General features: G+C 41.4%; 1 protein-coding gene across 2 annotated transcripts in view; it reads left to right on the top strand.

Annotated features, from left to right (window-relative positions):
* ADAP1 (ArfGAP with dual PH domains 1) overlaps window positions 1-15,250 on the top strand; it is a 116,517-nt gene that overhangs the window by 33,145 nt on the left and 68,122 nt on the right. For both annotated transcript variants that reach the window (XM_069734266.1, XM_069734267.1), the window contains exon 2: window positions 8,285-8,415. In XM_069734266.1, the coding sequence (XP_069590367.1) occupies window positions 8,285-8,415 (131 nt within the window). The remainder of the gene's footprint in view (window positions 1-8,284; window positions 8,416-15,250) is intronic.

Raw genomic sequence — 15,250 nt, 5'->3', positions numbered from 1 at the left:
ACTTTAAGCTTGTCATTCATTTTATCCTGTTTGACCGCTTGCAGTCAAATGGTTTTTAGGAAGACTCATTTATGCCGAACACATTAAGGGCGGGAAGTTCCTGGTGACTACGCTGCTATAATATGAGAAAATTTCCTTCGTGCCCCCAGATATCACTGCATCACTTTTATGTTTCCAACACTATTGACTTTTATGTCTTCAAGACAGTTTTACGTGTTTATTTGAGAAGAATCACCGTATTTTATAATCCTAATCTCCGAGGATCCATCATCCTTCCTCGCTTGATAAGAGTCATGATCTTGACATTGCGCATTGATTGTGGCAGATTCCAGCTCATCGATCTTCTCGGTGATCTTGCAGATGATGCTCAGAGTTTTCAGTCGCCTATATATTTCTTGGCATTTCTAACATTTAACCCATGTTTGTGGTCGGAATATATTGAGTCTAGCAAAAGTGCATTGGGTTGTCCACTTTTTTGTCAAACCCTTTATGCGTGATGGGTTTCCTGACTAGAAGTCTAAGACGGCATCCAACTTTATTATTTTTGTTTTTGCTATTTTGCATTGCTTATGCAGCGCTATCATATTCTGTGGCACTTTACAATCATTATCATCACTGTCCCCATTGGGACTCACAATCTGAGTTCCCTATCAGTATGGTCTTTGGAGTGTGGGAGGAAACCCACGCAAACACGGGGAGAACATACAAACTCCTTGCAGGTGTTGTCCTGGGTGGGATTTGAACCAAGGACCCCAGTGCTGCAAAGCAATGGTGCTAACCACTGAGGAAACTTTTCATAGTGGGTATTTTTTGGTATTGCAGCTCAGTACCATTCACTTGAATATAACGGGCCTACAATACCAGGCGTGGCCATTATAAAAGCATGGAGCTGTGCCTATTAGAGTGCCATGTGTGGCACCATCAATTAGCTAATGGGCAGAGAGTTGGGGTTCCTTAATTCCAGCCATTTGTCATTTTGATGTTTCGATAAAATCAGTGTTTTATCAGCAGGAGATTATCACTAGAGGACTAGCTGTCTTGTGCCTACTGGGGCAACCCCGCCCACACCACTGATTAGCAGCTTTCTGTCAATATACAGCGTACGCAGGAAGCAGCCAATCAGTCCTGTGGGCGGGGTTATACAGAGCTCAACATTCCGAGTTCTAATAAATCTGCAGCAGAGAAAACTGTGATTCTATCACAACTGCTGCACCCAGGAAAATAAGTGATACATCATTGGAATCAGGGTCTTTGTCCCTACATCATGCTGCTGTCAGATTACATAGTAAAAAAAATGCTGACAGATTATATATAACATACAGTTTTAATGTGAAATTGAAGTCCCCACTGGTCAGCTGAATTATTTGGATGAGATAATGTGGCTGGGAGGCAGTAATAGACAGATGCATTTTTGATGAAAAAATTCAAGGGGCTCTATCTGTGACCCCTTCTTTTTGCTGTTTGATGAGCGTCCAATGACCCCTTTAATGAGGACTAACATTTCAATCTCATATATGTGTGTACTCGTCACTATGGATAATTCTCCCAAGTAAAATAAAGCAAATCTGAAATGGCATGTATATTAATATGTCACATATAATCTTCTTATTTCTCTACAAATCCTAATTTCTGAGTTAATTGAGTTATCATAATCAGCGTCTCTGCACCTTTCATTGTTTTTCCAGCCTTGATCCTAAGTAAATCATATGTACATCAAAGGAAGGAGATTCTGAAGCCAGCGATTTATTAGATTTATTCTATGCACTTTCCTCTCAGGGATGAATTGACGTTTTCCGGATTTTAATACATAAAGAGAAGCTAAGAGCTCATTTGCTTCTTTTAAAGACTTTTTTTTTTTTTTATTGAACATCAAACAATCCATCCATCTGCTGCAGGGTACGGCATTAAATAAGCCGCAAATCTGTACAAGAATCTGTTACGTCCTATTTAAGAGGTTCAGTCATAATGTCACACAGTTATCAGAATGAATTCCGGTTTAATGATATCATGTAATAAGATGGATCCTAAAAGTTACCGCGGAAAACACTGCAAACAGTACAAAGTGCGGAGCTGGCTTATATGTAAGCGGAGTAGCAAACCCAAGTTTGCTAAATGGTGGTTTGTATGTTTCCCTCTCCTCAGTATCCTCCCACATCTGCCTTTTTCCCAATTAAGAAAGTTGTCAGAGAATGAGTGACAACTTGCTGATCATTAGATTGCAATGGGACTCGCGCTCTAAAATGTCCCATTGGAATGGAGAATGTGCCCGCCATAGCTCCATTGATTGCCTTAGATAGTACTGGACTATCTCTATTAGACACATAGACAATGTAAGGAGTGGTGGTGCGCCTACACAGCCCCCCACCAAATTCTAAGCATGCATTTTAGTGCTCCTTTCGCGGGATCAGTGTGGGGGGGTCCCATTGATCAGTAAGTTGTCATTTATCCTGTGGATGGCGGAGAAAATGTTGGCATTTTCTTAGTCAATATTTAAAAGATACAGACACCATCAGAGGGCATTTTTTTTACTTAATTGTCTGTAATTTTGTTTTGTAAAACATATTTTTGCTGTAGGGTTGTATTACCATTTTAGTCTATTTGGTTTTGACTTGGCCAGTAATAAGCTTAAAGGGAATCTGTCAGCAGCTTTTTGCTACTTTATCTGAGCGCAGCCTGATGTCGGCAAAGAGACCCTGAATCCAACGATGTATCACTGGGATTACTTAGTACAACAGGTCTGATACAATCATAGTTTTTAGATGTAGTAATGCAGCAGAGCTGAGAAAGCTAACCCCGCCCACACTAGGCTCTGTATGCACATCGTCTATAGACAGTGAGCTGCCTATCACAGGAGGGGGCGGGGCCGGACTTAGAAGAGCGTGCCAGCTAGTCACAGCAGTGATAACCACCAATTGATTAATCTTTCAGTCTAAATAAACACCACACAGCTTTACATGTGACGCATTGTTGAATTCTGTGTTTTAACCCCTAACTCATGCTGTCCTCAGATTACATAGCAAAAACCTGCTGACAGGTTACATGTACTATAACTAAAGGTACCTTCACACATAACGATATCGTTAACAATATCATTGCAACGTCACGCTTTTTGTGACGTAGCAACGATCCCGCTAACGATCTCGTTATGTGTGACAGCGACCAACGATCAGGCCCCTGCTGGGAGATCGTTGGTCGTTGGGGAATGATCAGGACCTTTTTTTGGTCGCTGATCACCCGCTGTCATCGCTGGATCGGCGTGTGTGACGCCGATCCAGCGATGTGTTCACTTGTAACCAGGGTAAATATCGGGCTACTAAGCGCAGGGCCGCGCTTAGTAACCCGATATTTGCCCTGGTTACCATTGTAAAAGTAAAAAAAAAAACCACTACATACTCACATTTTGATGTCTGTCACGTCCCCCGCCGTCAGCTTCCCTGCACTGACTGTCAGCGCCGGCCGTAAAGCAGAGCACAGCGGTGACGTCACCGCTGTTACTGCCGGCGCTGACACAGAAAGTGCAGGGGAGCTGACGGCGGGGGACGTGACAGACATCAGAATGTGAGTATGTAGTGTTTTTTTTTTTTTTTTTTTGATCTTAGTTGGAAAGTCGTAGCTTGGTGATCTTAGTTGGAAAGTTGTAGCTTGGTGATCTTGGTTGGAAAGTCGTAGCTTGGTGATCTTGGTTGGAAAGTCGTAGCTGGGTGATCTTAGTTGGAAAGTCGTAGCTTGGTGATCTTAGTTGGAAAGTCATAGCTTGGTGATCTTAGTTGGAAAGTCATAGCTTGATGATCTTAGTTGGAAAGTTGTAGCTTGGTGATCTTAGTTGGAAAGTTGTAGCTTGGTGATCTTAGTTGGAAAGTCGTAGCTTGGTGATCTTAGTTGGAAAGTCATAGCTTGATGATCTTAGTTGGAAAGTTGTAGCTTGGTGATCTTAGTTGGAAAGTTGTAGCTTGGTGATCTTAGTTGGAAAGTCGTAGCTTGATGATCTTAGTTGGAAAGTCGTAGCTTGGTGATCTTAGTTGGAAAGTCGTAGCTTGGTGATCTTAGTTGGAAAGTCGTAGCTTGGTGATCTTGGTTGGAAAGTCATAGCTTGTTGAACTTAGTTGGAAAGTCATAGCTTGTTGAACTTAGTTGGAAAGTCATAGCTTGGTGATCTTAGTTGGAAAGTCATAGCTTGGTGATTTTAGTTGGAAAATCGTAGCTTGGTGATCTTAGTTGGAATGTTGTAGCTTGGTGATCTTAGTTGGAATGTCGTAGCTTGGTGATCTTAGTTGGAAAGTTGTAGCTTGGTGATCTTAGTTGGAATGTCGTAGCTTGGTGATCTTAGTTGGAAAGTCGTAGCTTGGAGATCTTAGTTGGAAAGTCATAGCTTGGTGATCTTAGTTGGAAAGTCATAGCTTGGTGATCTTAGTTGGAAAGTCGTAGCTTGGTGATCTTAGTTGGAATGTCGTAGCTTGGTGATCTTAGTTGGAATGTCGTAGCTTGGTGATCTTTGCTTTGATTGACATGTCTGGCTTGATTTGTTCTAAAATTGATTTGTTTGCTCTTCTTGCCATCCATGGTATTGTTATGCATTGCATTTTTATGCATGATATTATCATGCATGGTTGCCATCCATGGCATTGGTATATGTCATGTTACGGAATGCTAAACTAAAGTGGGAAGAACCCCTGATCTATACCGCCTTAGATATTTAGACCTGTTCTTCTTGGCTCAGATGGTAAGTTGACTTCTCCACCCAGATCTCCTTTATTACCTATACCTGGACAACAGGTAATGCGATATTTCCTGTTCGAACGTCCCTCCTCCCCAGATCACACATGATGGCCGGTAATCTGTGAAGGTGAACTGTGGTGATTAGCGGAAAGCCAAACCAACCTCAGAATAAAAAGAAACTATCATGATGATACAACTGCTATAATTATACATAATACATACTAGCACATGTACGGTATGTGTATATGATCCCATATCATCCGCTCATCATACACAATAATACCTGACTAAGAGCAGTTTTACCCATTAGAATGTGTCAGTCCGTTGCGCCTGCTTTTCACGATGTTATGATTTTATCCTGTGTGGCTGGACTTTCGACTTCTTTTACATTTACAGTTGCTATAAAGCAGCTTTTCTGTCTGCAGAAACAGATTTCTATGGGATCACCTGAAGAGGTAGATTCATTAATCCATAGGTCAGAATGAGCAGCACAGATTATGTTCACACGTTGCGTTTTTGCGGCGCTTTTTTTTTCTGCACGCAAAACCTGCTCTCTTGGCAGTAAACAAGCTGCTTACAAAAAAGCAGATTTTGCTGCTTTTTTTCAGGATTGCAAAGTTTAGCTTTGCTTCCACCACAGAATCATGAAGCATACGTGAAACCATTTTTGGAAAAAAGAGCAATTTGATCAAATTATTTAATGGTAAAAGATTTTTATGTCTGGAAAAATAGTGACTTTTCTGGACAAAAAAAGTTCACATGAGTTTATGAAAAATTACACAATTACAAATGTAACAGTGTGGGGAGGTGAATTGAGTTTACCTAAGGTATGGACAGAGCATTGAATTTGTAGGACTCTGTTTACTTTCAGACCTTGGTCGGCCACAGGCATTGTTCAATTTCACACCTTGGTCGGCGAATATTTACCTTGTTACAGATCACTAATTTAATTAAACTATACTAATTCCAAATGTCATAAGCACCAAGACATTATGGTTTAAACTTGGGAAAATCACAAAAATAAATGGGTTTCACATCCTGCTGTACCTGCTTTTTTTAAAAAAACGCAACAAAGCCCGATAATTGCGTTTTTTGCTGCGTTTTTGCATTTACCCATTGTTTTCTATGGGTAAAAAAACTCTGAAAGAAGTGACATGCTGTAGTTTTAAAAATGCCAAATCAGTCAGGAAAATAAAACCAATGTGTGCATGAGATTTCTGAAATCCCATAGGCTTTGCTGGTACTGTAAAACGCAGCTTAATATTTGCATTAAAAAAGCAGTAAAAAAACACAACGTGTGAACATAGCCTAAAGGAGGCGATGCAGCAGAGCATGATAGTAGGGCAGCGTATGGTAGCTAGATTTGCAGAATGGCAAGGTGGATCAGTGGAAGTACTAGAATCAACCGATCGGGTGGGCAGATAGGACCTTTGATCAGTAGAGATGGGTAGGCAGGCACTTTGTTGTAGCTAAGCGGTTTGTGAGTACAACCAAGACAAGTAGGCTAGAGGAAGCAAAGCCCGGTGCTGGAGCTGGAACAATTGAGTAACAGGATTGTGCGATTCAACTCAAACTGCTCGATCCTTATCTCCCCAGACATCATCTATCAGGAAAGAGGCAGATGTCCTCCATACTCATTCGATGGTCAGTCAATCCCACTGAAATAAGGGATTATGAATGAGGGCCTTTAGAAACTTGGCATCAAGGAGCTTCCATTATAAAGTATTTAGTTTTAATGTGTTGGAATGTATTCCTAACAACCAGTCTGTCTCCGATAATTAAACAGTAAAGCGCTGCGGAATATGTTGGCGCTATATAAATAAAGATTATTATTATTATTATTATTATTAGATAATGGCTGTTAATTGGATTGACGGGTTGACGATGCTGGAAGCTGAACACACTGCTTGGCAAGTTTCAAGCCATATTACTGTTTGTCAGGCATTAGTAATCAGAGATTATTAGTCAGGCATTAATAATCAGATTACGTATACAGACTTGATTAATCCAATTACGGTATTTAGTCAGGCATTGTTGATCAGATGTTTTGGTCAGAGATTTTTAATTCTGACATAAATTATTCGTTTACAGCTGACTTTTTGGCGATCTGGCCCATTTGTATGCCACATAACGTGTCAGTCATATCTATCAGAATCTCTGTGCAATAAGACAATGAAGTTTGAGTTTATTCCGCCATGTGTCCTGTGTATCTGCACCATCTGAAGACATTATCTGAATTCCACGGCTCGTCTTATTTCAAAGTTTCCATCTTCGTTTTATATTTCTTGAGTGGGCAGATTTTGAGTCCATATGCTCAAGAAAATGGCAGATGATATTTAGTCTTTTTTTAGTTGGCGGCAGAGCTGTTACCTACTACCACATGTATAAGCAGCATTTAACTCGAAGCAAAATTACTAAATAGGCATTGCTTAAAGGGATCCGTAAACTTGCTTCTCCACATTATACTGTAGAGGCCGATATTTTAAAGCAGTGATATCAAACTCAAATACAGAGGGGGCCAAAATAAAAAAAAATGTAGATAAAGTTGCTGGCCAACCTTGATATGTATTAACAGTGTGTGAACATGTAATCCCTTAAAAACGTATTATTAATTTTTTAAAAATAATTAATAAATACGTTTTTAATTGATCACATGTTCACACAAGATTACTCATTCCCTAGACTACAGACACATTATTCACATATTAACAGCCTTCCACGCAGTATAATAGGTCCCACATAGTCCTCCATACAGTATAATGGGCCTTACATAGTCCTCCATATAGTATAATGGGCCCCTCATAGTACTCCATACAGTATAATGGCCCCCACATAGTCCTCCATACAGTATAATGGGCCCCACATAGACCTCCATACAGAATAATGGACCCCACATAGTCCTCCATACAGTATAATTGTCCTTCATACAGCGTAATGGGCCCCACATAGACCCCCATACAGAGTAATGGGCCCCACGTAGTCCTCCATGCAGTATAATAGTCCTTCAAACAGAGTAATGGGTCCCACATAGTCCTCCATACAGAGTAGTGGGTCCCACTTAGCCCTCCATATGGTATAATGGACTACACATAGTCCTTCACACAGAATAATGGGCCCCATATAGTCCTCCATACAGCATAATAGTCCTCCATATAGTATAATGGGCCCCACACAGTCCTCCATTTAGTATAAAAAAAACCCACATAGTCCTCCATACAGAATAATGGACCTCACTTAATCCTCCATACAGTAAAATGGGCCCCACATAGTCCTCCATACAGTACAATGGGCCCCACATAGTCCTCCATACAGTACAATGGGCCCCACATAGTTCTCCTCTCCATACAGTATAATGCCTGCCTCGCGGCCAAATATATTCACTCTGAAGGCCAGATTTAGCCCACAGGGCAGAGTTTGACATGTGCTTTAAAGCCTTTTAAATTTTCAAAATATTATTTAAGTGTTTCCCATAAAGAAAAAGCCATAACTATATTTGCTTACACTCAGTAAGTGTTACTATACCTTCTGTAAAGTAATATGAAATATCTGTTTGTTTTGACCTTTACAGATCCAGAGTGGGCTTCGTACACTATTGGGGTATTCATCTGTCTGAATTGCTCCGGGATTCACCGCAATATCCCACAGATCAGCCGAGTGAAATCTGTCCGCTTGGACCCATGGGACGATGTACAGATTGAAGTAGGAATTTTTTTTTTTTATATCCAATTTGTAGACATGAATATGTTTATTGCTCGAAAATTAAGTTATATATTTTGCTGTTCCAAATGTATATAGTGTATAAGCTGTGTGTGTGTGTGTGTGTATATATATATATATATATATATATATATGTGTGTGTGTGTATATATATATATCATTCCTATCGTATAGAATCGGGTTTTGGCACAAAAAACTCTGCATAACCTGATACCTGTGTTTTTCACTACCCATTAATTTCAATGGTTGAAAAACGCTGGCAGAAGTGACATGCACCATTGTGCAAAAAAAAACATGCAAAGCACAAAATCCTAATGACAAAAAACAACAAGCTGTGTGCATGAGATTTCTGAAATCTCATAGACTTTGCTGATAACTGAAAATTGAAAATTTGCAAACCTGGTAGGTCCTTAGGATCTACTACAAGACAGTTCTGATTGCATCTGTCTACCTTGGATCCTGTAAAAATGAAAGGTCCCAATACACTTAAAGAGAATCTGTTACCAGTATTTTTCCACCTTATCTGAGAGCTGCATGATGTAGAGACAGAGACCCTCATTCCAGCAATGTGTCACTTACTGGGCTGCTTGCTGTAGTTATGAATAAATTCACAGTTTTATCAGCAGGCGATTATCATTAGAGGACTAGTAAACCTGCTGCCATGTTGTACTCCATATTCATAAGCTTTGTGTAACTATACCAACCCAAGGATTTCTGCCTATGCACAGTGTACACAGAAAGCTGCCAATCAGTGGTGTGGGTGGGGTTATACAGGGCTCAACATTTAGAGAACTGCTAGATCTGCAGCAGAGAAAACAGTGATTTTATCAAAACTGCAGCAAGCAGCCTAGTAAGTGATACATCATTGGATTCAGTGTCTCTTTTCCTACACCATGTTGCTCTCACATAGGGTGCAAAAAAAATGGTGATAATCTGTCAGTAACATTTGTCCTAGGCTAGAAGGGGTAGTGCAGGATAGGGCAGTATAATACTTTTCTACGGATACCTATTTTGCCGCACTATTTTGCATTTTTCTCCATATTATTCATATGTAAATTAGGTTTGCAAGTGCACTGTTGGGCATATCATTGCACGTGCAGTCCTCGACTCCTGTTTGCTACACCTGACGCCGCCTTCTGATGCTTGATTGAAGGTGGAGAACAGAGGTGATGTCTTGCAGCATAGCCTTTGTCTCCACTTTCAATCAAGTAGCGGAGCATGGCGTCCGTGAGGAGTAGCTAAGAGGAGCCAAGTAGTGACGGGCGAACCCGAACAGTAAAGTTCGGGGTCCATACTGAACACCTACTGTTTGGACACGGACTCCAGGGAGTGGCATGACAGCACAAGAAACACCAACAGCTCTCATCGGCGGTAAGATTCTTACCGCCCGTCAGAACGCCAGCAGCTGTGACCGGCGGTAAAAATTTTACCCCCAGTCACAGAGGCATCTTCGGATGTGAGTACTTCTTCCATCAGCCAACTACTGCTGCCGCTAATAACAGCGAGAGCAGGCTAACAGCGAGAGCAGGTGCTGCTGATGGGAGTATTCATCAGTTTGCACTATAAATAAATAAATAAATAAATACAAAAAAAAAATGATGTGGGGTCTGTTCTATTTTTGATAACCAGCCTGGCAAAACTGACCGCTGCAGATGACAGCGTGGCCAACAACGGATGTTTGGGCCCCCAATTCATCTGAATGGGGTCCGGGTGCTGTTTTGGTACCTGAACCAAACTTTTTTTTAAAATATTAGGCCAATCTGAAAATCCAGGGGTTCGCCCATCACTAGAGGCGGGGTCTGAAAATGCACCGATTCCTACATGCCTAATCATGCTTTTGCAGTTTTGGGTGACTTTTATCCAGCACTACACTATATCCAAGCAGATGATCAGCGCTAATCCTCATTACCAGTCGTATCGTCAGGATTATCTGTGCTTCTATAGCCAGACTGAGCGGCTCAGGCAGTAAGCAGATCATTTCCGTGCCTATGATTTATCCGGTCCGCTCCTTTGCCTGATGTGTTTTCACACTGTGCTGCTTAATGATAACATCTACAATGTCTAAAAGCCTCTGTGAAATCTCGACAGGCGATGACTTTTTGATGCGCTTCTCAAGAAATGGTTACATGACTGATCAGACTCCTCTGTCTGGCTTGTGCCGAGCGCGAGGTAGAAAAGTCTTCCTTCAGCCATTTGATCATTCTTAAGACGTAGGCACAAGAGACTTTTCTCGTATTGATGACAAGTGTCTGCAGATCTGTAGCTCTGGGGTGAGCTGAGAAATGTAATATGGGGCTACTTTTTTATAAATGGTTATGTGTGTTCATATGGTAATGTTGATTGATGTTTTGGGGTACCAGCCCGGCCATACAGGGTCCATTGAGTCAGCGGACACCTCAGTTCTTTAGGCTTGGGATTACATTTTCTTGTCTATATTCTCAAATAGGTGAGAATATGCAAACTATAGGGATACAGCTTGGTATTAACGATGGTTCGTCACCACAGAGGGGTATTGAATGACAATCTGCATACATGGGCCGATAATTGCCGAATTCTCATTTCTAAAAATACTCATTCTCGATTATTGGCCCATTTTTTTTCTTTGCCCCCATCTCCTAAGACCTTTTAAGACCAACTTAGGCATTTTTGTGTGCCTAAGTATTGAGGAAGCATGGCTCCCAGCTACCACTTGCTTTGCAGGAGTTTGTCTCATCGTCCAGCCAGGTGTCTTATCATCTCTCCAGAAAACTAATCCCATTATTCAGCATTCTGCAACCTCTTCCTAGATCATTCTCGCTAATCATGGTGCTACTGCACTCTCAACTCTGCTTCAACAAGTTATCTGATAAGGAAGGCAGGGTCCTCTCTCCTCCTGTACCAGTTATGACTTGTATTGTATAAGATTATTGTACTTGTTTTTATTGTGTATACCCCTCCTTACATGTAAAGCGCCATGGAATAAATGGCGCTATAACAATAAATAATAATAGTAAGGAACCCATATCTGCTAATACTGGTGAAACTCACGCCTTTGTCTCAGTAAGCAAGATACCTGATTATTATTCATCCCTGATTATTATTCATCCTATGCTGCCCATACTCTCAGCTCTTCTGTTCATGTGCGTAACCCCATGTCAGCTGCATGTTATCTTGATATCTGCTATTCTTGTGTCTAAATGCATCTCTGCACGCAAGTTATCAGATGTCCTCTACAGCTATTATTTGTGTGTATAACTGCATCTCTGCAAGCAAGTTATCAGATTGCTTATACATCAAAGGTGTTCCTTCGTATCTGCACAGCTGGCTTTGCTACATAGATGCTTCCTACTTCACTCTGCCTTTCTACAAAGCCCTTGTCTCGGTCCTCTCTGACCCACATGTAGTCTGGCCAGACCTGCCATACTGCACCACCTCCTCTGGTCTGTGCTGCTCTCTGTCTGTGACGTAGGGGTTAGAGAAATCATCGTCAGCATGTAGACAGCACTATTCCATATATCTGTGTGTTGTTGTTTTTTTGCCACTGTATAGCATCCATCACAGGCTTTCCATGACGTATCTGTTTAGTGGATGCCTGTGAAGGATGCCACACGGGGACATCGATCACCTATAGGACATTGGTGGCATCCACTTAACGGATATTCATGAAAATCTATTGCTTGGTGTCATTATAGTATATGGGTGACGGATGAAATATCAGCTTTAACCCTCCATTTAATATATATTGGGAGAACTTTCCAGAGTATACAGTACAGACCAAAAGTTTGGACACACCTTCTCATTTAAAGATTTTTCTGTACTTTCATGAGTATTAAGATTGTACATTCACACTGAAGGCATCAAAACTATGAATTAACACATGTGGAATTATATACTTAACAAAAAAGTGTGAGACAACTGAAATTATGTCTTATATTCTAGGTTCTTCAAAGTAGCCACCTTTTGCCTTGATAACTGCTTTGCACACTCTTGGCATTCTCTTGATGAGCTTCAAGAGGTAGTCACCGGGAATGGTTTTCACTTCACAGGTGTGCCCTGTCAGGTTTAATAAGTGGGATTTCTTGCCTTATAAATGGGGTTGGGACCATCAGTTGTGTTGTGCAGACGTCTGGTGGATACACAGCTGATAGTCCTACTGAATAGACTGTTAGAATTTGTATTATGGCAAGAAAAAAGCAGCTAAGTAAAGAAAAATGAATGGCCATCATTACTTTAAGAAATAAAGGTCAGTCAGTCCGAAAAATTGGGAAAACTTTGAAAGTGTTCCCAAGTGCAGTTGCAAAAACCATCAAGCGCTACAAAGAAACTGGCTCACATGAAGACCGCCCCAGGAAAGGAAGACCAAGAGTCACCTCTGCTTCTGAGGATAAGTTTATCCGAGTCACCAGCCTCAGAAATCGCAGGTTAACAGCAGCTCAGATTAGAGACCAGATCAATGCCATACAGAGTTTTAGCAGCAGACACATCTCTACAACAACTGTTAAGAGGAGACTTTGTGCAGCAGGCCTTCATGGTAAAATAGCTGCTAGGAAACCACTGCTAAGGACAGGCAACAAGCAGAAGAGACTTGTTTGGGCTAAAGAACACAAGGAATGGACATTAGACCAGTGGAAATCTGTGCTTTGGTCTGATGAGTCCAAATTCAAGATCTTTGGTTCCAACCACCGTGTCGTTGTGCAGAAAAGGTGAACGGAAGGACTCTACATGCCTGGTTCCCACCGTGAAGCATGGAGGAGGAGGTGTGATGGTGTGGGGGGGCTTTGCTGGTGACACTATTGGGGATTTATTCAAAATTGAAGGCATACTGAACCAGCATGGCTACCACAGCATCTTGCAGCGGGATGCTATTCCATCCGGCTTGCGTTTAGTTGGACCATCATTTATTTTTTAACAGGACAATGACCCCAAACACACCTCCAGGCTGTGTAAGGGATATTTGACCAAGAAGGAGAGTGATGGGATGCTACGCCAGATGACCTGGCCTCCACAGTCACCAGACCTGAACCCAATCGAGATGGTTTGGGGTGAGCTGGACCGCAGAGTGAAGGCAAAAGGGCCAACAAGTGCTAAGCATCTCTGGGAACTCCTTCAAGATTGTTGGAAGAACATTCCCGGTAACTACCTCTTGAAGCTCATCAAGAGAATGCCAAGAGTGTGCAAAGCAGTCATCAAAGCAAAAGATGGCTACCTTGAAGAACCTAGAATGTAAGACATAATTTCAGATGTTTCACACTTTTTTGTTAAGTATATAATTCCACATGTGTTAATTCATAGTTTTGATGCCTTCAGTGTGAATGTACAATTTTCATAGTCATGAAAATACAGAAAAATCTTTAAATGAGAAGGCGTGTCCAAACTTTTGGTCTGTACTGTACACTAAATGAAGGCTGAAAGACAGTGTGAACAGGGCCTAAGTACAGTCAGACGACTTTATAATTTTACACCATTTATTTTAGCTAAAAGTGGGGGCGAGATAAGTGTCCGCCAGATATATATGTTGACTCCTGCCTTGTAGATGTCTATGCACCTATACATTACATTGTGCCTCATCTATAGGGTGCCCTGGCTATATCCATTATTATTAAAGTGGATCTCGGGTGGGGAACATGGTATGTCAAATCATTAAATATGTAGCTATCCATCCAGGGTGATAGATTTTACCATGACTTATATTTCCTCTTCCGTCTTCCTCTTTATTGCGTTTCGTGGGAAGCAGTGTTGAAATCCAGCGTGCCTTCATTGTGGCCCATTACATTCTGCATATCAAAGGCAAAGTTGTGAGAGTTCAGAGCTTTATTCTCACGTTTCATGTCTTTGTCAGCAATTACTTTTACCCACCGCAGAGTGTCAAATGCAAGTTCCGTATTCCAGGTATTCATTAGATAATAGCCCAGAGGAGAACAAGTATCCGAAAGAGAATGAATGATCGGGCATGTTCAAATTCACTATGCCCAATCCTTCCTTGAAATTTCTGCTAGTAGTATAGTCCAGAGGTCCCATACACACAAGATCATTCACCGACTTTTATCTTTTGTGTAAAGCCACCTTTACATAGTGTACTAAAGTGCTACAATCTTAGGCCCCTGTGCACACTGCATCTGAGGCCCTAGCTTGCCTTTTATGCTGGTATATACATGAAGCATATCCATACAGCCCCTATTCACCCCATTGACACCTCTGTGTGGCTGGTATACATTGATATACCTTTTCAGAAAGACTTGTGATTTCATACACAGTGGTCAACACAAAAGATAACAGCATTCGGTGCCTAAGTGTGCTGCATAAGGCCGGCCATACACATTAGATGGCTGTCAGTCAAAAGATCATACGACTGACAGCCAGCTCAGCCGCCTCTCCCATACACAGAAGTTCAACTGAGTTCTCCTGTGTTCTCTATGAGAAAGCCGTCAAATTATACGTCAGCCGTCAGCTTATCTCAAGGAGAATAATGCAATCGGACATATCTGATCGACGTCACTCCTAACCAACATTTGGCACACATTAGGCAGTAAAAGAGACAAATAGTCAAGAGTGATCTCTTTATGTTATAATGCCACCCTAAAAATAAGTTGATCTCTTTAGTTCTTATGGCTGTGGCCCTCAAAATTAATCGATTACCTCTGGGGAACGGAAGATCTTATGTAGATTTCCCTGCAGCGCCCCCACAGGTGAAAGCAAGCATTACACATGTCCTATCAGAAGCAATGATCTGTCTGTGTAATACACAGATATGCTGGGTCCTCCAGCATGAGAGGCATTTTTCGTAGCTTCTTTCTCTTTTGGCTAATAAATGTGGAATGATTGCAGATTTGCTGCATTT

Source organism: Ranitomeya imitator, chromosome 7 (assembly GCF_032444005.1).
Source record: "Ranitomeya imitator isolate aRanImi1 chromosome 7, aRanImi1.pri, whole genome shotgun sequence".
Taxonomy (NCBI): Eukaryota; Metazoa; Chordata; class Amphibia; order Anura; family Dendrobatidae; genus Ranitomeya; species Ranitomeya imitator.
The sequence above is the reverse complement of the archived record's forward strand: the minus strand, read 5'-3'. Positions and strand labels throughout refer to the sequence as shown.